Consider the following 23,398-nt stretch of genomic DNA (forward strand, 5'->3'; position numbering starts at 1 on the left):
CACCTGACTGGAACCACTTTATGCTTCCAAATGCATTAGATTACATGCCATGACAGTTCACAGAAGAGTTTGCCAAGTCTGCCTCTACAATCTTCACATTTGAACGGTCAGTTCCTTTACTACTTTACTGGAAATTTCATGTTGTGTATGTCACACCACCTGCTCTGCCTACTCTAGCCCTCAGCTGCGGTGCAGGATACTATATTGTAAACACCAGTGTTGAAGCAAGATTCAACTGTGAATTCACTCAGCTTCTGAACAGGGAATTGTGGAGTGGGGAGGGAGAGGGAGGGAGGGAGGGAGGGAGGGAGAGAGAGAGAGAGAGAGAGAGAGAGAGAGAGAGAGCACACGATCAGGTATCAAAATGTCTGGGGCTAAGTGAACCTTCAAATTCGTTTCACAATGTGAGGATGAAGACAAGAAGAATCTCTTGTTTGATGATGCCTGAATCTAAATATAGTTCTTCCTACCCACCCACCTTATTTCTTTCTTTATTTTTTAGTTATTTAATGCCAGTATAATCAGTGAGCAACTCAATCACACAGAGCTGTGTGATGGGGATGGCAGCTGCCACTCCTGCCATGCTCAGGGGCATGCAACAGAACTCCAGGGAGGGGCCAGATGAATATTAATTATTGCCATCATGAAGCTAACAGCAAAGTTACGTCCTATAAATTTGCATTCCTGATGATGAATAGGCCAGCCTATTCAGACAGGTAAGAATGCCGGCACGTGTTTTAATTTGGTTTTTAGCATGTTGCTTATTTAATTATTAATTTAATTATTTCTGAATGTTTAAATAGTTGTTTTTAACTAATAATGCCATTGTTTGTTTTTAAAAAAGCAAAACAACCAAGTGATGTATAAATTTTGTGAAATGAATAAATTGATAAATTAACGAGGGACTGCCAATTGAGATGGAGCAGTTTAAATATTAAATGGGCCTTATTATCTTTTTAAGGAATTTTTGAATGCTGGGGGTTGCATAACCCTGCCTGGCTTAACTTTTGGAAGAGGCACCCAAACAGAATGAGAAGGAAGCCTTTTTTACAGATTGTATTCTTCAGCAGCTGCTCTAAACTGTGAAGCTTAATTCAGTAGTACCGTTCCCAGTATAGTTTGCTATATATAATGCTGCATTAATTGATGCCTAACCCAAAAAGAGACAAATAAGAGCGACACATAAATCCTGCCACAAGAAGCTTGAATTCTGTGATAGCCAGATGCCATCAGTTGCTTATTTTTTCCCCTCTTACCACAAAGACCTGGGTGGGGGCAAATTACAGTCTAAAATTTCAGTATGCAAATTAATCATTGCTTCCAACCTTGCAGAGATGGATGCCTGGTCCTGTTGGGTGACAAAGGCAGAGTGAGAAAGACTCTTTAGTTTTACTTGATTTTGTCCTCTCTATGAACAAGTGCACAGAATCTCATGCTAGTAGGTGGAAGCTCATAAGCCAGAAGAAACATCAGTGCAGGCTGGTCCGTTAGGATGAATGGGGCCGAGCACCACCAACCTCAGTGTGCTTCCAGCCTGCATCCCTGCTTACTTACAGCTCAGCAGGGAGGGAGGTGGGGACAGAAAGAGAATTAGTAATCTGGGCCTGACATGAGCTCTAGCTCCACCTACTGTTGGCCTCCCTGCCTTCCATCCTACCAGTCTCAATGGGCATTGGCCACCACTGAAAAACAAGGTAAGAGCAGAGTACAGTGATGGCAAAGCTGTTTACTTTGTCTCTCAGTGGCTTCATGGTTCAGAACCTGGACTAAGAAAAAAAGAATGTCAAGGGAGTTCTGCGCTTGCAAGGAATCAACTGTTCAGTTTGGCAGCTTGATCCCAGAAGCTGCAGGTAGCGCAGAATGCGACAGCAAGATTGTTGACAGGAGTGAGACCTTGCTAACAGACAGCACTTGTGTTCAGAAACCTGTTCCAGTTGCCAATTTGCTAAGGGGGCCTAGTTTAAGGTGTTACTATTAGTATATAGAGCCCTGAACAACGTGGGACCAGTTTACCTGCCATATCGTTTTACCACATGTATATCCTAATTTAGTCCCAATACTTATAATATGGATTTTCCTGGACCAGGCTCAACCTTCTGCTGAGAGAGAAATCTGTCCTCTCTGCCTCCCTCAGATGTTATAATGAACAGGGGAACAAAATATTCCACGCAACCTTTCCTGTTCTTGTCACATGTATGAGCAAGTCAAACCTTTAAATGCAGCCTTTGAATTCTGATTCAAAACTCTGCCTATCTGATCAGTCTTTAAGAGGAAGCTGTTCAACACCTCTGCCCAAATCAGAGCCCCTAGGACCTAGCAACTACGTTAACTAATCAACACAAAATAAAAGCTTAACAAATACATCTCTTCACTATGCAGATATATTCTTTGAAAATAAATGCTAACATATATTCTTCTAGAATAATATAGGTGAGAGAGAGAAGAAATGAAGCTAACCCTTTTAATAGATGCTTCATATCAAAGCCACTATACTAATACAGTACAACAATAACCAATCACAGGGAATGCTTAGCTTATTATGATGTTGTTGTATAAGGTATCATCCCTAAAGTGCACCCGGTTGTCTGCTAGACACATAATGCACAGGGCTAACCTTTGAACACTGTAGTGGTAACTTCCCAACCCCACTGCCCCAACCATTCTATGGAAATTGTTTTCTATTATTACCTATTTATCTCTAAAACGGCTAACAATCCCAAACAGCTTACAAACACAACCAACACCATACCTGACTGGCCCACCACCTTATTTCCCCCACATTTTCTATCCTGATGTCACAGAGGAGGGTCTGCAATTCTATCTACCACCAATTCCATGGTGATTGCTCCACTACTCTTTGGCAAGGGTGAGAAGAGGAGCCCCAACCTCCTCTGCAGCTGAGATTTGGGGAGGGGAGAGCCCTTTGTCTGCAACCCCAAGCTGAAGGGGAAGTATTGAGACGGATGTTTGAGCAATGATTGGAACAGAAGTTACGAGCATCAGAGCCAAGACAAGACTGAGATTTCCCTCTGGTTTCAGAATGGAAAGATGGAGGCACTTGGCAGTGATTCTCAACCAAGAAAAACTGACTTTGGAAAGGTGGATACATTATGCAAAGCAAGCTATTTTACCATTTTGACCTTTCATTTTTGTTTGTTTCTGTTTACCATGCCAAGGGCCAAACAGTGGTGCCACATGCAAACAGCACTTTGTCACAACTTGGGAGCAGTGTTTAAGAAGGAACTGGCCATAAATTCAACTTCAGTTACTCTTCATGTGCAGTGCTTTCTAATTTAAGTTTACCCTGAAGTAAGTCCTGCTATAATCAGTGGGACTGGCTTTCAGAAAAGTGCAGATAGAATTGTAGCTCAAGCCCCAAGCACTAAACCATTAAAAAGCATAACAATAAACACAGTTGGGGTGTTTTTTTAAAAAAGAAACAGTTAAAACAATGAAATCACAGGTTGTATTCAGGGGAATGGTTGCCTAAACAGGTGTTTTAGTGGATCAGAGTTCACTTTGTCACATGCATGATATGATCACTTACATGTTCTTATCCCTTAGTACAGACAGAATAAAGTGGTTGTTGTCTAACATGGTGCACTTACTAGGTTTTGCAATGCCTTATATTTAGTAAAACTGCCTATATCATTAATACCACACAATGACTCTGAATACTGGGAATCACAGGAGGGCAGAGTGCTATTGCCCTCAAGTCCTGCTTTTGGGCTTCCAATAAGCATCTGATTGACCAGTGTGAGATCAGAATGCTGTACCAGATGGGCCATTGGTCTGATCCAGCAGGCTCTTCTTATGTTCTTATAATGACTTATATTCACTCGATTGGCTCTGGTATTGACTGGCAGTCTGCACAGTGAAATACACCCACTGCTATGTTTTAGCCCTACTTTGTAACCAGCAACAACAACATGTTTTAGTTCTCTCTGTACCTTCTTAAGTGACTTCCCATGCATGGGATGAAGTGACCTTTGACACCTGAAAGCTGACATCATGATAAGTTAAAGTGCCACAGAACTCTGTTGCTTTTGTCACAATAGACTAACATGGCTACTTCTCTGGAACTTGCCTCTAAAATGTTAAGCCATAGAGGAAACTTTACAAGTTTGTAAAAGCACATTCCTCTAACCCATGACACCACACGGCAGTACTCTACACAGAAAGAAGGCTTCCCACTCATACCCAGGAGCATAGAAAGTGCATCTGCTTAAATAAGCTTAAAACTTTGTCTCTTGTGTTTGACTGCTCCCTCGATCTGCATGTTATTCTCTGAGACCATAGCTTAAGCTGCAATAGACCACACTGACAACTGAACCAGGAGTGAGTTGTGGTTGTTGTTTTAGCTTTTCCAGGACGTTCAAAGCCTAAAATACCATTTCTCACACCTGGAGGAAAAAAATGGTCAGCTGCTGGTCTACCACCACCAAATGCTTTTTTTCAAAAGACAAAAGTCACTAATGCACACTTGCCCACAAAGAGGCCACCTTAAAAAAATTTCAACAGTGCAACATGGCATGAAAGCAAAGCTCACTGAACATGAGCTGCTGGCAGCAGCTGGAATTTACCCGCAGGGGCACCTGGTCACACACACACACACCTGGCTGTGGAAAGGTGGCAAAAAGAACTTGGGGGAATCCTCCCCAAGGCAGCACTCTGCCCCTTCTCAATCTGACCATTCATTCTCGTCCAGCTCCGAGTCATCATCTGATTCACTGTACTCGACGGCGATTCTGCGGGAGAGGATTGTCGCCACGTCGTTGCCCACTGGCTCTTTCTTTGCCTCTTGCTCCCATTGTTCTTGGACCTTCCGGAGTTGAATCCCTGCATTTGCAAAGGAAGAAATACTTTGGAGGACTGGCTTCTGAGCAGGCGTGTTGCTGGGACCTGACTTCACACTGAGACTCCAAGCCATAAAAGACAATCCCTGTTCCCTTCCCAAGCCCCAACTGGGGTCCCAGCAGCTACACTGAGCTTAGAAACAGATCTGTAGAGCTGGAAGGCACCCAAAGGGTTAGTAAATCCAACACTCTGAAATGCAGGAATCGATCACCTCGAGAAGCCCAGCACAACAGCAGGGGCGATCCCCACCAATCTCTAGTTCCAAATTTGGAGCTGGGGCTTGTTTTGCTGTTATGAAGCTCGAGTGGCCATTATCCACCCATTTTTCCTTGCTAAAGGCGGAGGAAAATCTGGGGCTTGTCTTGGCACCTGGTGCCAAAGGGCCTGATTACCTAGACATCCACCTCTAGCTTCCATTTCCAGCTTGGAGCTACAGAGGTTGGACTGAGATTTCCCCTGCAGTTGCACTGAACCCTCTACAGCTCAGCACAAACAATAGGCAATGCTTCCTCCCCAACTGTAGAGGGAAATGGAACACCACTTCTCCTCCTAGCCATGGAAAGGTGGGAGTAGATGGAATTGTGGGACAGTGATCAATTTGTACAGGCCTGGCCAAAACAGGCCTTCCCAGTCACTATTTGTTTGATACGAATTAATTCTGCATTCGTTAAGGGGCAGCTAACCTTTTGGGGCCATTGGACACCTTTGGAATTCTGAAAATGTGGTGTGGGCACCAGCCACAAAAATAGCTGCCATAGAGCATGGCATAAAAGAAAATGACTACCACAAATAAAACAGCAGAAAAAGAGGCATGACCACAAAATGGAGTGGGCTTGGATGCCCCGCTGCTCCCATTAAGGGGATAAAATACATCTACATCAGTCATCATACATCATGCTCACTCACAAAGACAAGCACTCCTGTTTAAGGAGAACGAGAGGTCAAGCCAATGCAAACAGGAACTGTGGCGGAAGAGCAGCCAGCCTCTCACAAATGGTGGATTTGGATGAGATATTTACTGAGACCTTTCATGGGTGCCATGGAAGGTACTATTGGAAGCACTGATGCCTGTACATGCTGTTTGGATGAGCATTGTTTAATGGCTTCCAATCACTTTATTTTTACCCTTTAGAATTTCAAAAGCAAACAAACAAATAAATAAAAAAATGTGGCCTCTTTGCGGGAGGGAATATTGCTAGACAGAAAAAGCCGGTGCTCACCTCTACGAATTGCAGCAAGCAGGTCGCTCCTGGCATCACTCATTGGTATCAGCGGGAACTGAGGCTTCCGTGGTTCAACCGTCATGGCTGGGGGAGAGGCCAAGTGAGCTGGTGAGGTGGTAATCGTTGGGGGTCCAGGGGGAGGGGGCGGAGGTGCAACGGGGGGCCCCATTGGGCCAGTCTGAGGGGGAGAAGCAGAGTAGGGACAAGGTGGGGCCGGTGGAGGGGAAGGTGCGTAAGAGGAGTGAGCAGCAGTGGCAGCTGCATTGGACGCCATGGTGGGAGGGGCAGAGATAGGGCTGTCAAAGGCAGTTTGAGCGGAGGGTATCACTGGGGGAGGGGGAGGGGGAGCAGGTGGCACAAAGTACTCGGCCATTGGCACTTGCTGGGGGCTGAAACGAGAAAGGAAAGAGACAATTTGAAACAGACTCTGGCCCAATCAAACATGGCACACATACAAAAAATCTACAAGTTAAACTTAATATATAGGTTGGCATCAGACAAATGCTAGATACGTGGATCGAGTAAAGTGAATTACAGACACATCTTTTGGAATTTCTTTCAGATACAAACATTTTGAAAATCTGTTTCAAAAGCCTAATGTTTCTAATATTGCTCACAGTTAGACCTGAAAATATTTCTAATTTGTTATCTGGAAGGTGTTATCTATGGAAATGATCGAAAAATAGTGATCAACCTTATAACTGCTAAGATTATGATAGCTAAAAATGGAGGGGGGAGGTTGTATCTCCTAATATATGTTAAGGGCTTTTTGGGGGGGACACACACCCTGGTCTATAGTAACAGTTGATTGAGTTAACTAATTATAAAATAATACACATAAATCAACCTAATAGGTTTTGGAAGAATTTGTGTTTTTTCGTAATGTTTAGGAACAGCAAATTTAATGATACTGCTCAACCTTTTGTTGTTTTCAACCTGCTGTAATTGTTTGATTATTTCTTTATGGATATTTTATTGCATCTATAATAAAATGGAAACAAAAACAGATGAGCAGCTCAAGTCACAGAATTAGGCTATTTTAAGTTTAGCCCTTCTTAACTGCTGCGCAACTTTGGAGCTAGAGCTATGGTTAAAGACAGCTCCTCCCTCGAAGTAAGCAAACTAGAGCAGATACAGTCCCACATACATGGGAATTTTCACAGTACTCAGACATGGCAGGCACCCAGATACAGAATGGCAACCAGTACTAGTGCAAGAAAGTCCAGTTGCTAACAAACTCCTGTGCTGAGCTTGCCCAACTCATGACCCACCAAGATGTGCAAAAACCTTTTGTTATCCTAGGCAAGCAGTTAAGCAGTAAAGACTGAGGGACCATAGTAAACTAGACTAAAACCTCTAATTTTTGGAGAAGGGGTAAAAAAGAAGTGCTACTGCCAGGGTTTCAGGCAGGGGTCTCTTCTAGTCCCCTCAAAAATGCCAGGGAATGAACCAGGGACCTTCTGCATGCTAAGCAGATGCTGCACCACTAAGCTATGGCCCTTTCCCAATTAATGTAATAATTAGGTTGCATAAAACCATTTCATGTTGGTTATCATTACCCACTATACCTTCTAACAGGAGTATCTAAGGAGATTTTAAAAAATAAAAAATGACACACACACATCAGAAAAGTCCTGCTGAATCAGTCCAAAGGCCCATTTAGTCCACCATATTGATCTCACAGATCTCACAGCAAGCAGGATCTGCGTGCAACAGCACCCTCCCCCACCTGTGATTCCTCACAACTAGCATTCAGATGAGCTTCCCAAATGTACTCACTACTCCGTGTGCACAAATCTCATGCTCAGATTGCATACATGTTTAATACTAATTGTGTCTGTTTGGACAACAATCTGCATGGTGAAAAACTGACTGGCAAGTTCAATAAAATCCCTTTCCAGACAAAAATCTCATAGGAAAAGCAACTGTTCTCTTGCTGTCTGCTGTCCATAGTCCTGAAAAAGACAGTCCGTTGTTTGCACACATAGGGCTCATTCACAGTTAACTTTCCTCCACATTTTCCAGGCACGGACTGCACTTTAAAGCTCCATATCTGAGCACTCCCTGCTTCCCTGCCCCCGGAGATTTCCTGCAAAAACCCACTCTTTACCAGTGAATCAGAGCAAATAGCAATCCACGGAAAACCTGAATTGTTGCACTTCAGCTTTAAAGAACAGGTTTTTGCAGGGGAAAGTCCCGAGAGGAAAAGGACACTTGGACATGGAGCTTTGAAGCAAGGACCTGTTGCTATAAAGTGCTGGGCAAAAGCTAAGTATGGATAAGCCCTTTGTCTAGAAGTGCTATTTCACATTTTACAGATCATCCAACTATAGTTGTCGGCCTATTGCATTTCTATATTTTCTATGCAGCCCCCTTGGTCTCTTTTCAAGCCTGGCTTTTGAAGCTCATTACATATCAGCCCTTAGCCATTGATCCTACAAGGACTTGCACATGGTTTGATTTTTCCAGTGGGGATGCCTCTTCTTCCAAAGGAGGAAAAAAATAATTTGCAAGAATTTACATGCCAACTTACTTAACAATGAGGGAGTAAATTCTGCCCATGGGCCTCCATGCAAAAGGGGGTCAAGAGCAGCATGGGAATGGCAGAATTTGGGTCTTAAGCTCAATTTTCAGCATTCATTTACCGAGTAATGACAAAGACTAGGAACAACTGGGACAGAACTTAATCAAGGGAAAAGGAGCTAGGTGAGTAAAGGATGCAGGGAAATGATAGGGGATTCTTGCTGAGCCTAACGGAGCGAAGTCAGCTTGCCCTTGTGGCCACCAGAGAAAGCCAGCAGCATTCAGTGCTGTTTCAGATGCCAGCACTTTCCCAGGCTGGGCGAAATGGATGCTGGCTGGCATTTACATGAAGGGATGAACAGTGATGAATATACAATCAAGTTCTCTCTTGGGAGTCCTGGTAGGATTTAGATTGTCACTCACATTACTGTACCAATGAGCAGCCTCTGTGCAACCATATTGTTGCCAGCTGGTTTTACAGAATGCAAGCCTGCCCTACCATGGGGAAAACCCATATGATCTTCCAACAAATGTAGTTAAAGAGGAATATTTATATTTTCCTCATGTTTCCCAGGATTGTCGAATACTGCTGTATTCCTTGTAATCATCTAATCTCTGGACCAGCTGCTTTCCAATGTGGAAACCAAAGGGTGGAAACTTGAGCTTGGCCATACCAAAAATAAAAAATAAATCAATGGCAAAGAAAGGGGTTGGGGTCAAGTTTCCCAGCTCCTTGGCTATCCATGGATCTGACTGCATTCTGCTTCTCAACACCTTTCCTACACAAGTTTCCTGCACTATCAATACCCTGGTAGCTTTAGAAAGTGCCAAACTCTCTTTCTGAAAGCAGAAAGCCACACCTAACAGGGGAAGGAAAGCAGGCAGGAATCCATACCCATAATCCTTGACTATCTGAGGCCTCGGTCCATTTAGCATAGTCTCTGACGGCTGCGGTACATGGGGCTGTTGGACCCGGTTGAGACTGTTCTGCCGGCTTCCTGCTGCTGAGGGCCTGTAGACATGTTCCTGGGCCTGGTTAGCCACCAGGATGACCTCTTTGTTGTCTGCTGACAGGTGTGAGGCTGGAGCTAATATCTGCTGGGCAGGATGGTTAGGGCTGGCCGGGTATGAGTGATCAGCTGCATCTGACGCATAAGATCTGTCACACACAAAAACACCAAAAGGTTGTACTCCTGAATGGGGTGGGTGGATGGAAGGAGCCAAACTGAAGGGAAAATTAAGATGACATCTATCAGCTGCTGGGATCAAGGCATGGTGTGTGTGTGTGTGTGTGTGTGTGTGTGTGTGCACGCACACACACACATTTACACATGCACACACACGCACACGCACATAACTCTAAAAGGAACACACACATGCAGCAAGGATGGAGCAGGCATGGATTAGGAAGTTAGCACCACAGTTTAAGAGATTAGCCTTCTATAGGGGTTTAAGTACTCCTAACTTGTGCTCCAAACAGCACACTGACTTCTTATCTCAGCATCATGTGAATGCAGCAGCAAAGCCCATGCAATGATTTAGCAGCCCCAGAGCAACAAACATTGGGTTTTTTTTTATTTGGGGCAGGGGGAGAGTTTGTCAAAAGGCCTCATTTCCCTGAACCTCCAGCTAGTCAGATCAGAACCCTTGCTGTTGTGAGCAATAAAAGCATCCAGAAAAATAATAATAAGTCAAACAATAATCAAGCCCAAAAACAGCAAAAGAAAGAAAAAAGATCGAGCGAAGCGTGTAATACATAAAACCTGCCTATTATCTGGGGACAGTGATCCTTCCGATGAGGCCATGTGATATGGGGATGGTGAGAACCTGTTATCGGGCCGGAATTCCTTATCGTATGCCATCATGTTCCATTCCAGCCGCCGGTTGCGAGCCTTTCGCACTTTCTTCACTTCCCTGGTGGAGTCTTCAACCAGCCGCTGCTCCTGCAGAGAAACAGAGTAAAGTATCTGCTGTGTCAACCACCTTTCTGCTACTGATGTGAATTGTAAGGCTTGGCTGGCCTCCACAATGGAACAGAATCCCCAAGGGGTAAAAACAGAATACACCACCTTCAGGCTGCAGAGTCTGAGGGTTTCTTTTTAATGTGTGTGTGTGTGTGTGTGTGTGTGTGTGTGCGTGTGTGTGCACACGTGTGTGCATATTTGAGTTTCCCATATGTAAATAATTCCTTACAAGAAAAAAACAAACCCCAGCACAACGAAAGGTGAGAATGCTTTCAGCTCAACACACTCCTTATTTACTGAGATCTGTGCTTTGTTTGTTTTTTCATAATGCAGGTGATTCAAAAATGTGGTCACGCACATGTATTCTGAGGTTGTCTAGGTTATTCTATAACAGTGGGGTCACTGCCCCCTTGATTCTGTACACTCATGCCCAGTGCCCCCTACCCTACCCTACAAAAAGCATTATTCACCATCCACTAAGAAAGATAATAACACAATAAAATTCAAAGCAGTAACAATGAATTGCATATTTAATCAAAACCCAATTAAAACTTTTTGTAATCAACCATTTATTTAGCATTTAATCTCCGGTGGGGTGTGAGAATTCTCCTCTTTCAATCATCTCTAGACAGGCAGATTATCTGCTTACGTGCTCTATAGAGACTACCTGAATCCCAACTCCTATATATTCCCCCTTCACAAAAATGTACCTTCTGCCTGCGTTTCTCTTTCCTCTTGTCCTCTGTTGCCTGCAGCATCTTCTCTTTCCACAAGTTGAAGAAATATGAAGGGTCCGTGTAAAACTTCAAACCGTCTTTCTTGTCATCTCTAGAAAGAGCAAGTGGGGGGGTTGAGGGGGGAGGGAGAGGTAGAGAGAGAGAACTATTTTAATTTTTATTTCATAAAATTTATACACCACTTGATTAAAAAAAAAAAACCTCAGAGAATACCGTATTTTTCACTCTATAAGACGCACTTTTCCACTCCTAAAAAGTAAGGGGAAATGTGTGTGCGTCCTATGGAGCGAATGCAGGCTGCGCAGCTTTCACTGAAGCCAGGAGAGCAAGGGCGCACCGATCCCTCTTGCTCTCCTGGCTTCGCTCCGCTGGAGAGGCGCTGTGCAGCTTTCCCTCTCTGTGCAGCACCCTTTCAGCGAAGTGGCAGGAGAAATGGAAGGGGCTCCGTTTCTTCTGCCGCTTCGCTGGAGAGGCGCTGAGCAAAGAGGGAGAGAATTTTTTTTTTCTTGTTCTCCGCCTCTAAAACTAGGTGCGTCTTATGGTCGGGTGCGTCTGATAGAGCGAAAAATACGGTAAATTATCAGTAAGGAAAACATTCACATTGCTATGAAGGAACACCTAAATTGCATAAGCTAACCATCATGGGACAATTTCTTTTAAACTTATTAGACTCCCCAAATGGGTACAGACTTAGTAACAGAGACTCTTTTGCCAAATGCCCTACCTGTAAGGAGTAAGGATGTTGAGCGGTGGGGGCTTATCGCACCGCTGGTACATCTCCATCACAGGGTTTGGGATGGAATTGCGAGACACCACCTGTTGGTTCTGAATGGTGGAGCTCTTGAAAGCTTTCCGCATGTTGATATCCTGCAGCGAGACTGGAAATGCAAGGCAGAAACGTGAAAAGGATGAAACTCAACCCTGCGCACCCGCAATCCCAACACACAATGCGGGTTTTGTTTCCTACAAGTCACGCACTGGTTCTTTGGTGCGATGATTCCCATGCTTATCCTACCATCTCAAGGCAGGTAACGCTTTACACTATACTGCAATTCGTTATAACCAGAATTTTAAATATTTAAATACGGGGGGGGGGGGGGGAGAGAGCGAGCGAGCGCAAGATTAAAGACAGAATCCCACCACCTACTGAAACCTAAAACTCCTGCCTGCCAGATCATAATCTCCCCCATCTCTCAAGAGCTAGGTTTGACAGATAACACAAACACTTTAAAAAATAAAAATAAAAACGCTGTAATTCACTATGACAAATATTATTTGTAATATAAATACAGGGGGAAAACAGTTTAAATACAGAAAAAGCAAGTTAAATATTAATACAATTAAAAGTAATTAACAATGGGTAATCAATATAACCAGTTAATGAACTAACAATCCTATGCAATCTACTCAAAAGGAAGTCTCACTGAGTTCAGTCAGAGACTTACTTCCAGGTAAGTGTGCATACAGTTGAGACTTAAAGATCGTAACCCTAAGATTTAGACAGCTGTTATCTCACATTTACTTACTTATAAGCGGCATCGAGAGTGGAACCATGAAAACTGCAGTGACGATCTCTGCTTTGAGAATTCTTGCAGGTTTTAAGATGTGCTATAAGTATGAGCATACTTTCTACAAAGACCCTGTTACTTCAGGGGTGGGGAACCTTGTGGGCCTCCAGATGTAGCTGGACTTTATCCCCTGACCATTGGCCACATTGCCTGGCGCAATGGAAATTGGGAGTCCAAAAACACCTGGAGGGCCAGAGGTTCCCCACCCCTGATTTACCTCTCAGGATAAATGAGCCCGATGCAAGAAAAAAAAGCTCAGCACCTTCTTGCTGGCTTGGAGAGCAGACCAGGGCAGGGGCTGGAAAGGTGCAAACCAGCCCGCGCCGTCTTCTGTAGGTCTGCTCCCAAGGTGGAAAGTGCGGCAGCGCTTGCTTTTATAGCAAAACAGGACCTTGGCCAACACCCACACCCCAGCTGTATCCAATCAGCCAATGTACCTGCCCTGGGACCTTGGGCAAAAGGGCAGGTGATAAATTGCTATAGCAACCACAACACCCCCCAGGATATTCTATGCCTTCTGCATCACCTACGCTTTCCAAGAAGCAGCAGTTATCCAGCTCCACTACTGAGGGGTGGTAGAACACAAGCAATTACTTCATCAGATTTCTGAAAAAGATTAAGGTTGCTAGGAAAGCAGGGGGCCAGTATGATTTGTGGGGGGGATGGCAATTTTCTGATTAACGGAAATGACAGATGGGGAGATTAGACAGCTGTTCATGTGGCTAAACTGAAGGTTCCTGTTTTCAATTTTTCAACAAGATTGATTTTTAAAAAAACAACAACTGGCAAGAACTTTCCGGGCCTATCATCAAAGTACAGTCATACCTTGGGTTACAGACACTTTGGGTTTCGCGATTTCAGGTTGTGCACCAAACATGGAAGTACTGGAACAGGTTACTTCTGGGTTTCGGCACTTGCACATGCGCAGAAGCGCCGAATTGCAACCCATGTGTGCAGACGCAGCGCTGTGGGTTGCGAACGCTGTGGGTTGTGAATGTGCTTCCTGCATGGATCACCTTCGCAACCCGAGCATCCACTGTACAAGGAAGGGGCAGACCTACAGAGGAAGAAGCAGGGAGAGGATGGATTGCATTGCACATTCCTTGCTCTGCCTGAACTTCTCTCCCAGCCAGCAAGAGTGTGCCGATGTTTTCTGCCTGCCTCATTTTGCTTGTTCTGTGAGATATCTGCTAGTAGGTAACAGTGTTGTGCTGATTACAGGTTGGGGCATTGGAGTCTGATTGATCAGCCAGGGAAAGGCTGAAGGTGGGAGTTGTGTGTGTCAGGCAGCTAGCATAGAAAAGAACTGTGTTAAAGCAAATACTAGAACTATTATCTATTGTTGAGTAAGTGAAACAGCATTATACTCAAGAAATCTAACATCTGCCTTTATTGGTGCATCTGAGCTCACACCTCTTACACTCTTCTGAAAAGGTTAAGTGTGGGTGGCAAATATGGATCTAAAACAGGGAGCAGAGAGGCTGTGTCCCTCCTTATGTTGTTGGACTACAGCTCCCATCATCCCCCCAGCCAGCATGGCCAGATATCAGGGGGGGTGGGAGTTGGAATCCAACAACATCTGGTGGATTACATGTTAGACCACTGTATCCTCCTGTGTCCCTCAGGGCTCAATTCATAGAATCATAGAATCATAGAATCATAGAATCATAGAATCATAGAGTTGGAAGAGACCACAAGAGCCATCGAGTCCAACCCCCTGCCAAGCAGGAAACACCATCAGAGCACTCCTGACATATGGTTGTCAAGCGTCTGCTTAAAGACCTCCAAAGAAGGAGACTCCACCACACTCCTTGGCAGCAAATTCCACTGTCGAACAGCTCTTACTGTCAGGAAGTTCTTCCTAATGTTTAGGTGGAATCTTCTATGCCCCATGTTGTTTAATATCTATATGGAACCACTGAATGGAGTCATCTGGAGTTTTGGCATGCACTGTTGGCAGTATGCTAATGACAGACAGCTCTGTTTCTCCTTTACAGTGGTACCTCGGGTTAAAAACTTAATTCATTCTGGAGGTCTGTTCTTAACCTGAAACTGTTCTTAACCTGAAGCACCACTTTAGCTAATGGGGCCTCCTGCTGCTTCCGCACCGCTGGAGCACGATTTCTGTTCTCATCCTAAAGCAAAGTTCTTAATCTGAGGTACTATTTCTGGGTTAGCGGAGTCTGTAACCTGAAGCGTCTGTAACCCGAGATATCACTGTACATCTGCAGGTGAGGCAGTGGATGTGCAGGACCACTGTTTTGCCTCGGTAATGGACTGGATGAGAGCCAACAAACTGAAGCGCAATCAGAGGCACTGTTAGTGAGTGGTTCCCCAGAACAGTTAGGTGGAAGATTACCTGCTCTTGAGAGGGTTACAGTCCCTCTTATGCAGCAGGTACGTGGCTTGGGTGTGCCCCTGGATCCATTCTGTTGCTTAAGGCCCAGGTGGCCTCGGTGGTGTGGAATGCCTTCTGTCAGCTTTGGCTGTTGGCTCAGCTGTGCCCCTATCTGGACAGGGATAGCCTGATTTCTGTGGCCTCCTCTGGAAACCTCTAGATTGGATTACTGCAATGTGATATACGTGGGGCTGCCTCTGAAGACAGTTCAGAAACTTCAGCTGGTGCAAAATGCAATGGCCAGATTGCGCACCAGAACATGCTGGTTTGAGCATATATCACTATTCCTGGTACAACTGCACTGGCTGCCGATTAGTTTCCGGGCCCAATTCAAAGTGCTGGTGTTGACCTATAACATGGCTCAGGAGCTCAATACTATAAGGCTCACCTCTCCCCATACAAAGTGACCCGACCCTGTGCTTGTCATCTAAGGCCCTTCTATATATCCCTCATTCCAGAGAAGTTCAGAGGGCGACAACAAGAGAACGGGACCTTTCTGTAGTGGCTCCCTGATTGTGGAATGCTCTCCCCAGAGAGACTTGTCTGATGCCATCAATACATGTATTTAGGCTCCAGGCAAAAACATTCCTCTTTACCCAGGCCTATGGCTATTAAATAAGCTATGGCTTGTGAAAATGTGAGGGAGAGGACTGCTATTAGGATGACTATATTATTATTGGGCTGCCTGTCAGTATGTTTTTAATTAAGTTTTTGATTATGTTTTTATCATTTATGTTCTGTAATGTGTTTTTAATGTTGTACACTGCCCTGGGATCTTTTGACAAAGGGCAGTATATAAATTGAATTAATAATGATCAACTGCACATTTATTCAAAATCCAGTTAAAAGTATTTCAATTAATTCAACAAAACTGATGAACTTGATCTATTGATATCAGCTTTTCAAAATCTGATAGTCAAGTACAGTTCCAGTGGCCCTCACACAGGTTACCCCCCCCGCCCCCTGCCCCGGGATGGTACTGCCTATTTTGAGAGCCACTGAATTCTAATATCAGCAAAGAAGGCTAGGGTATAACTCTGCTCTCACCAACTAACCATAGTATTTGGGGGGACATGGGGGGTTGTGTACCTTAGGAGCAGTCACTGATGGGAGTCACCACCTGCAGCTTGAAGTAAAGGTAAAGGGACCCCTGACCGTTGCGGACGACTCTGGGGTTGCGGCGCTCATCTCGCTCTATAGGCCAAGGGAGCCGGCATACAGCTTCCTGGTCATATGGCCAGCATGACTAAGCTGCTTCTGGAAAACCAGAGCAGTGCACAGAAAAACCGTTTACCTTCCCACCAGAGCAGTGCCTATTTATCTACTTGCACTTTGACATGCTCTCAAACTGCTATGTTGGCAGGAGCAGGGACCAAGCAACAGGAGCTCACCCCGTCGTGGGGATTCGAACCGCTGACCTTTTGATCGGCAAGCCCTAGGCTCTGAAGCTTGAAGTAGCACAACCCAAAATGCAGTGAGAAAGACACCAAAGGTTAAGGTTGTTTTGAGGAAAGTTTTCCAGCTGCTGATGGAAAAACAAGTGGGCTTATCCTGTCCTTCAGAGCTCATCTTTCACTCCCCCAGCGGATTAGCAGAGAAAACTAAGTGCTAAAGCTAATCCTGCAAGAGCAAGAATCCTTCCTCACCACCTGTTGAGAACATAAAGAGGTAAAAAAAAAAAAAAAATCAAGGCCAGCAGAAATGAACAACAAAAGTAAATGGTAAGGGCCACCAACTGATCTGTAAGTGGTCAGGTGGTCTGATTTAGTTCAGCGACAATAATGTTTGGGTGTAGGGGACACCCTCCCCAAACCGTAGAAATTAATAAATGGTAGGATTTTGATTATTTGGAGTATTGAAGTGAAGATTGGAAGCCAGTGGAAAAGTACAGGCTAAGTTTCCTTCCAAGTCAGGGCCTCACCTGGGATACAGGCATTAGTATGACAAAAAGTGTTGATGGCCCATCAAAGAGGAATCCTTGGCCCTAGGCAGACAGAGGTTGCCATGGTGATGGGGTATGTGTGTGAGGTGACAGGAAAATAGTCTTTTTAGAAAAGTGTGCTGGGAAAAAGGAGGGAGAAAAAAGAGAGCTATATCTTGGGCAGGCTGGCTGAAGGCGGGCTGGGAGAAATGCCTTGGACTCCAGTGCTGCACTGATGTGGGGGACAATCCCCTCTTGAAATGGCCATGCTGCAAGATCTGGAATCTCTCCATGCAGACTGAAGGTGTAAGTATGTGTATAAATCACATTTCTTAAAGTTATGACAGTCTCGACCGTGCCTTGTGGGGCTGGCACCCAACTTTTGTAACAATAATGTATTTCTCCCTCATGCACAGGAAAGCCTTGCTTCTGTCCATGCCCTGCTAACCTCTATGTTTGATCAATGTAGGCAATGTGTTAAATATGGGGCTGCCTCTGAAACTGCAGTTTGGAAACTGCAGTTAGTGCAAACTTCTGTTGCAAGACTGCTAACTGGGATTCTGCAGAAGGAAAATATATTGTTAGTGCTGAGATATCTGCACTGGCTCTCAGTCCATTTCTGGGACACGGGTGGTGCTGCGGTCTAAAACACTGAGCCTCTTTGGTTGCTGATCGGAAGGTTGGCGGTTTGAATCCCCGCAATGGGGCGAGCTCCCGTTGCTCTGTCCCAGCTCCTGTTAACCTAGCAGTTTGAAAGCATGCCAGTGCAAGTACCGTGTTTTTCGCCCTATAGGACGCAATTTTTCCCCTCCAAAAATGAAGGGGAAATGTGTGTGCGTCCTATGGGGTGAATGCAGGCTTTCGCTGAAGCCTGGAGAGCGAGAGGGGTCGGTGCGCACTGACCCCTCTCCGTCTCCAGGCTTCAGGAAGCTATCCGCAAGCCTTGGGAGCCCGCGGGAGTTCCCACTGGGCTCCCTAGGCTTGCGGAGAGCTGCCTGCATCCCTGCGGATAGCAGCCTGTTCTGCCTGTTTTTTTCCCCTTTATTTCCCCCCCAAACAAACTAGGTGCGCCCTATGGGCTGGTGTGCCCTATGGAGCAAAAAATACGGTGGATAAATAGGTACCACTGCGGTAGGAAGGTAAACGGCGTCTCCGTGCGCTCTGGCACTTGTCATGGTCCTTCGTACACCAGTAGCGGTTTAGTCATGCTGGCCACATGACCTGGAAAACTGTCTGTGGACAAACGCCGGCTCCCTTGGCCTGAAGGTGAGATGAGTGCCACAACCCCATAGTTGCCTTTGACTGGACTTAACCGTCCAGGGATCCTTTACCTTTTACCTTACCATTTTTGGGTCCAATTCAAAGTGTTGCTTACATTTAAAGTTATTCACAGTTTGGGTTCAGGGTACCTGTTATATCATCTTTCCCTATACTAAAAAAACTCACCCCCACCACCCCACTATAATAATTTTAGCATTTAAAAAAACACACATATTGTTTGATGAATTGGGGACACTTTAATTTCCCAAAATACCTACATGTGATAGGTGTTACCTTTTAAAATACATTTCCCTTATCTTACAGGTAGGAGGGAATGCCTATTCAGTGATGGTGCGCATGGCATCTCAAAACAAAAGAAAACATGCTGGTGGGGGGCATTTTTATTATGATGCAAATTTATTTATGGTTCAGTTATAAGTCATATAAATAATGGGCCAATATTTCTTTAAGTGGGTCCATAGAGAAAAGACAAAGCTATGTTTGTTTGTTTTTGTTATTTGTTATATTTTATTGGTTGCTTTTTTACCAAGGTAATTCAAAGTGACTTATGATGTATAACAGGCATGTCCAACAGGTAGATCACTGGACGTCTGCGGTAGATCACTGGTAGATCATTGGCTACCCCCAAAGAAACTGAACAACTGTGGCTCCCCTAAGAAAAGCTCAACATTTTGCCTCCTCCCTGAAAAAACTCAACAACTTTGACCCGAACCTCCCAAAAATGGGCCTTCCTCCTTCCTAAAAAAAAAACTCAACAACTTTGACCGGAAGCCCAAAAAAGGGGGTAGATCACTGCTAGTTTTTAACTCTGTGAGTAAATCGCAGTCTCTTGGGAGTTGGCCACCCCAGATATCCCACTTTATCACTACCCTAAGGAGTCTGGGACGCGGGTGGCTCTGTGGGGTAAACCACAGAGCCTAGAACTTGCTGATCAGAAGATCGGCGGTTCAAATCCCCACAACGGGGTGAGCTCCTGTTGCTCGGTCCCTGCTCCTGCCAACCTAGCAGTTTGAAAGCACCTCAAAGTGGAAGTAGATAAATAGGTACCGCTCTGGCGGGAAGGTAAACGGCGTTTCTGTGCGCTGCTCTGGTTCACCAGAAGCGGCTTAGTCATGCTGGTCACATGACCCGGAAGCTGTACGCCAGCTCCCTCGGCCAGTAAAGCGAGATGAGTGCCGCAATCCCAGAGTCGGTCACAACTGGACGTAATGGTCAGGGGTCCCTTTACCTTTACTTAAGGAGTCTCAAAGCGGCTAACAATCTCCTTTCCCTTCCTCCCCACAACAAACACTCTGTGAGGTGAAGCCAAGAGACTTCAGAGAAGTGTGACTAGCCCAAGGTCACCCAGCAGCTGCATGTGGAGGAGCGGGGAATCGAACTGGGTTCACCAGATTACAAGTCCACCACTCTTAACCACTATACCACAAACGCATACACTAAAGCTAGCATAAAATGGAAAGACAAAGAAAAATCTAAAAGGCCATTGTGTTTTAAAAGGCAGAATTAAAACATCTCACTCACAGGACACAGATAACTAAGGCCCATATAATCATGGAATTGTAAAGTTTGAAGGTGCCCTGAGGGTCATCTAGTCCAACTCCCTGCAATGTGGAATCTCTACTAAATCATCCATGACAGATGGCCATCCAACCTCTGCTTAAAAACCTCCAAGGTTTTTAAGTCCACTGCCTCCCGAGGGCGTCTGCTCCACTGTCGAGCAACTCTTACTATCAGAAAGTTCTTGATGTTTAGTTGGAATCTCATTTCTTGTAACTTGAATCCTTAGGTTCAGGTCCTAGCCTCCAGAGCAGAGAAAACAAGCTTGCTCCATCTTCCATGTGACAGCCCTTTAGATATTTGAAGATGGCTATCACATCTCCTCTTTTCCAGGCTAAACATACCCAACACCCTCAACCATTCCTCATGAGACTTGGTTTCCAGACCCATTATCATTTTGGTTGCCCTCCTTTGCACAGTTCCAGCTTGTCAGTACGGTATTCTTTTTAAAGTGTGGCACTCAGAACTGTACACAGTATTCCAGGTGTGGTCTGACCAAGGCAGAATAGAGCTGGACTATTACTTCCCTTGATCTGGACACTAGACTTCTGTTGATGCAGCCTAGAATACCATTAGCTTTTTTTGCTGCTGCATCACACTGTTAACTCATGTTAAGCTTGTGGCCTACTAAGACCCTGAGATCCTTTTCACATGTACTACTGGCAAGCCAGGTGTCCCCCCATCTTATATTTGTGCAGCTGCTTCTATCTGTCTAAGTGCAGAACCTTACATTTGTTCCTCTTGAAATTCCTTTTTTAAACGTTTTGGCCCAGTTCTGCAATCTGTTAAGATGACATTGAATCCTGATTCTTTCTTCTGTGGCATTAGCTACCCCTCCCATTTTGGTGCTATCTGCAAATTTGATGAGCATCCAAAAGGTCTGGCAGAAAAGAAATGATTTTGCCTGGTGCCTGAACATTGACAGATGATTGACAGATGCTGGGTAAATGCATGCTAATCACTACATGGGACTATCTCATTGATAACTTTAAGCTGCTTTGGAAACCTGGCCTATGATGAAGATGATGATAGTAACTAATGTGAAAAACACCTCATTATCATTGCCTTTTCAGAACGCTTACTGGAAGAAGAAAGCAACCAAGGAAGTAATGGAGATCCTTCCAGGCTGCACACCTTTGTGCATTTACTTGGGAATAAGTCCCCCTGAAATTCTTGGGAGGCATTTCTGAGGAAAAATTATTGGTCAGCTGAGAATATAGCTTCTCAACAAATATGCAATTCTTTTCAGAGACTGAAAATTCAGTGGTGAAACCAGAGGCTTGTTCTTTTCAACATGAGATACTGAAAGACTGACATTTCCCAAGGTCCAGGTTTGTGACTTTGTTAACCCAAACTGCTTGCATTCAACAGGACCGTACATTGTGCTTTAGATAAAAGGTCCCTACTGCAAAATAAGAGGGGGGGAGGGGGAGTGCTTTGTTGTTGTTCAGTCGTTTAGTTGTGTCCGACTCTTCGTGACCCCATGGACCAGAGCACGCCAGGCACTCCTGTCTTCCACTGCCTCCTGCAGTTTGGTCAGACTCATGTTGGTAGCTTCAAAAACACTGTCCAACCATCTCGTCCTTGGTCGTCCCCTTCTCCTTGTGCCCTCAATCTTTCCCAACATCAGGGTCTTTTCTAGGGAGTCTTTTCTTCTCATGAGGGGGCCAAAGTATTGGAGCCTCAGCTTCACGATCTGTCCTTCCAGTGGGCACTCAGGGCTGATTTCCTTAAGAATGGATGGATTTGATCTTCTTGCAGTCCATGGGACTCTCAAGAGTCTCTTCCAGCACCATAATTCAAAAGCATCAATTCTTTGGCGATCAGCCTTCTAGTGCTAGAATCCATAAATCAAGGATGGATAACCTGAGATTGAAAGCCTAAATGTTGCTTTTTGCCTAAATTGAAATCTGTGACAAAGGGGTTAGTTTAATCTCTGGTTTGCTAGTAAAGGTGAATTACTGTGTCATGAAATTGTGCATGGCTAAAATGTATGCCACCAACATGAAAAGTTTGGAAAGCTCTGGGTTAGGGGTTTATTAGGCAGGACAAACCAGTTTAATTTCCTTAGGGAAATGAAGAGATCCTAGAAAAAGGCTAGAGGCATTTTACAGGCAGGGTAAAACAGATATCCATTCTAGGAGAAATTAGGTTTATTAAAAACAGTGTTAGAAAGTTAAAAGAAAGTTATAATTACATCTTTAAAAGAAGTTTTGACTGAAACAAAGTACTGTGCCTTTACTAGTGAAACCACTAAGCTTTATCCCACAGAGTGCTTGTTACTAAAATTCCAATTTTGCTTCCACTGTGCCTCATCTTTAATTTATTCCCAGTGCAAGAAATAAGGGGGCACAGGATCCCTACAATGAGTCCTTGTTGCTGAATTATAGTAAATGCTACCATGCACATAGAATCTCTGAATTAATAGTTGTTTTTGACAGAGTCTCTAAGTTTAAATCACCCAGACCCAATCATGTTACCTTGCTCCCATTTTTACTGAGGGAGTTTGACACACCACCCACGTTTGGCTCTAACCCTATCCACCTTGGCATGCAGCCCCTAACAAATTACTCTCCCAAATGACTGAAGGACTCTCCAACCCTGCCATAAATCATCCTTTTCATAATGTATGGTTCAAAAAGCCCTAATATTCTAAGAAAACAGATTGTTTACTAGAATTTCCTTTTCCCGGGAGTGTTTTGCCTGTTCCACGGCAGGGTTTTGTTGTACTGAGTCACAAAGGGAAGCTTGAAAATGGCAATACTTAATTAGTGCTTAAGGAAGCAAAACATCTAAATGCAGTTCTGTTCTCCTTGACCAGATAAACAAAACCAAAGGTTAATGTGACCCAAGTGGTTGCTACTAACGCTGCTTACCTTCTTCCACAGTGGAGTCCAGTTGGGTGACCTTGATCACCAGAAGATCAACTCGCTCTTGCAGAGAATTCATCCGCATGTAGAAACTATTGGCTTCATTAAAAAGCTCCCCGAATATGTCTTCAGCATGTCTGCCTGAAATACCATGAAACAAAAGAGGTGACCTGTTCCAGGCAAAATAGATTGAGGACCCTTTCAGGTAGTCAAAGGAAAGCAAATTTGTTTACGAACCAGAAGGCAGAAGTAATAGCAACAAAACAAGTGAAGGAGTTTTTTCTACAACACAGCATACCGTTCTTTTAATTTCCTGGAAATGCTTTTATTCCATTTTCCAGTTTAACAGCACAAGAAGCCCCATACAATAAACACAACACAAAGGTTAGCCTGCCCTAACTGGACATGTGTTGCCAGAGGCTGTGTGTCAGAATCAGTCTCTAATACAGATGTTACAAAGGAATACCGCATTTCTACGAAATCATTTTCCGTTGTATAT

The 23,398-nt window shown here is 44.5% G+C and overlaps 1 protein-coding gene across 3 annotated transcripts in view; it reads right to left on the bottom strand.

The window, feature by feature from the left end:
• Nucleotides 1–382: 382 nt before the first annotated feature.
• LOC310754486 (actin-binding protein WASF3-like) overlaps nucleotides 383–23,398 on the bottom strand; it is a 76,031-nt gene continuing 53,015 nt past the window's right edge. Inside the window, exons 3-10 of one of the 3 annotated variants that reach the window (XM_083596452.1) lie at nucleotides 22,906–23,040; nucleotides 12,029–12,182; nucleotides 11,278–11,395; nucleotides 10,431–10,546; nucleotides 9,499–9,762; nucleotides 6,078–6,469; nucleotides 3,890–4,839; nucleotides 383–3,859 (exon numbers count right to left, since the gene is read on the bottom strand). In XM_083596452.1, coding sequence (XP_083452578.1) covers nucleotides 4,682–4,839; nucleotides 6,078–6,469; nucleotides 9,499–9,762; nucleotides 10,431–10,546; nucleotides 11,278–11,395; nucleotides 12,029–12,182; nucleotides 22,906–23,040 — 1,337 coding nt within the window. In that variant the 3' untranslated portion in view covers nucleotides 383–3,859; nucleotides 3,890–4,681. Of the gene's footprint in view, nucleotides 3,860–3,889; nucleotides 4,840–6,077; nucleotides 6,470–9,498; nucleotides 9,763–10,370; nucleotides 10,547–11,277; nucleotides 11,396–12,028; nucleotides 12,183–22,905; nucleotides 23,041–23,398 lie in introns of all 3 variants that reach the window. The other 2 variants (XM_083596451.1, XM_083596453.1) reach the window with 2 other exon arrangements.

This window comes from Podarcis filfolensis (genome assembly GCF_964270895.1).
Source record: "Podarcis filfolensis genome assembly, chromosome: Z".
Taxonomy (NCBI): domain Eukaryota; kingdom Metazoa; phylum Chordata; class Lepidosauria; order Squamata; family Lacertidae; genus Podarcis; species Podarcis filfolensis.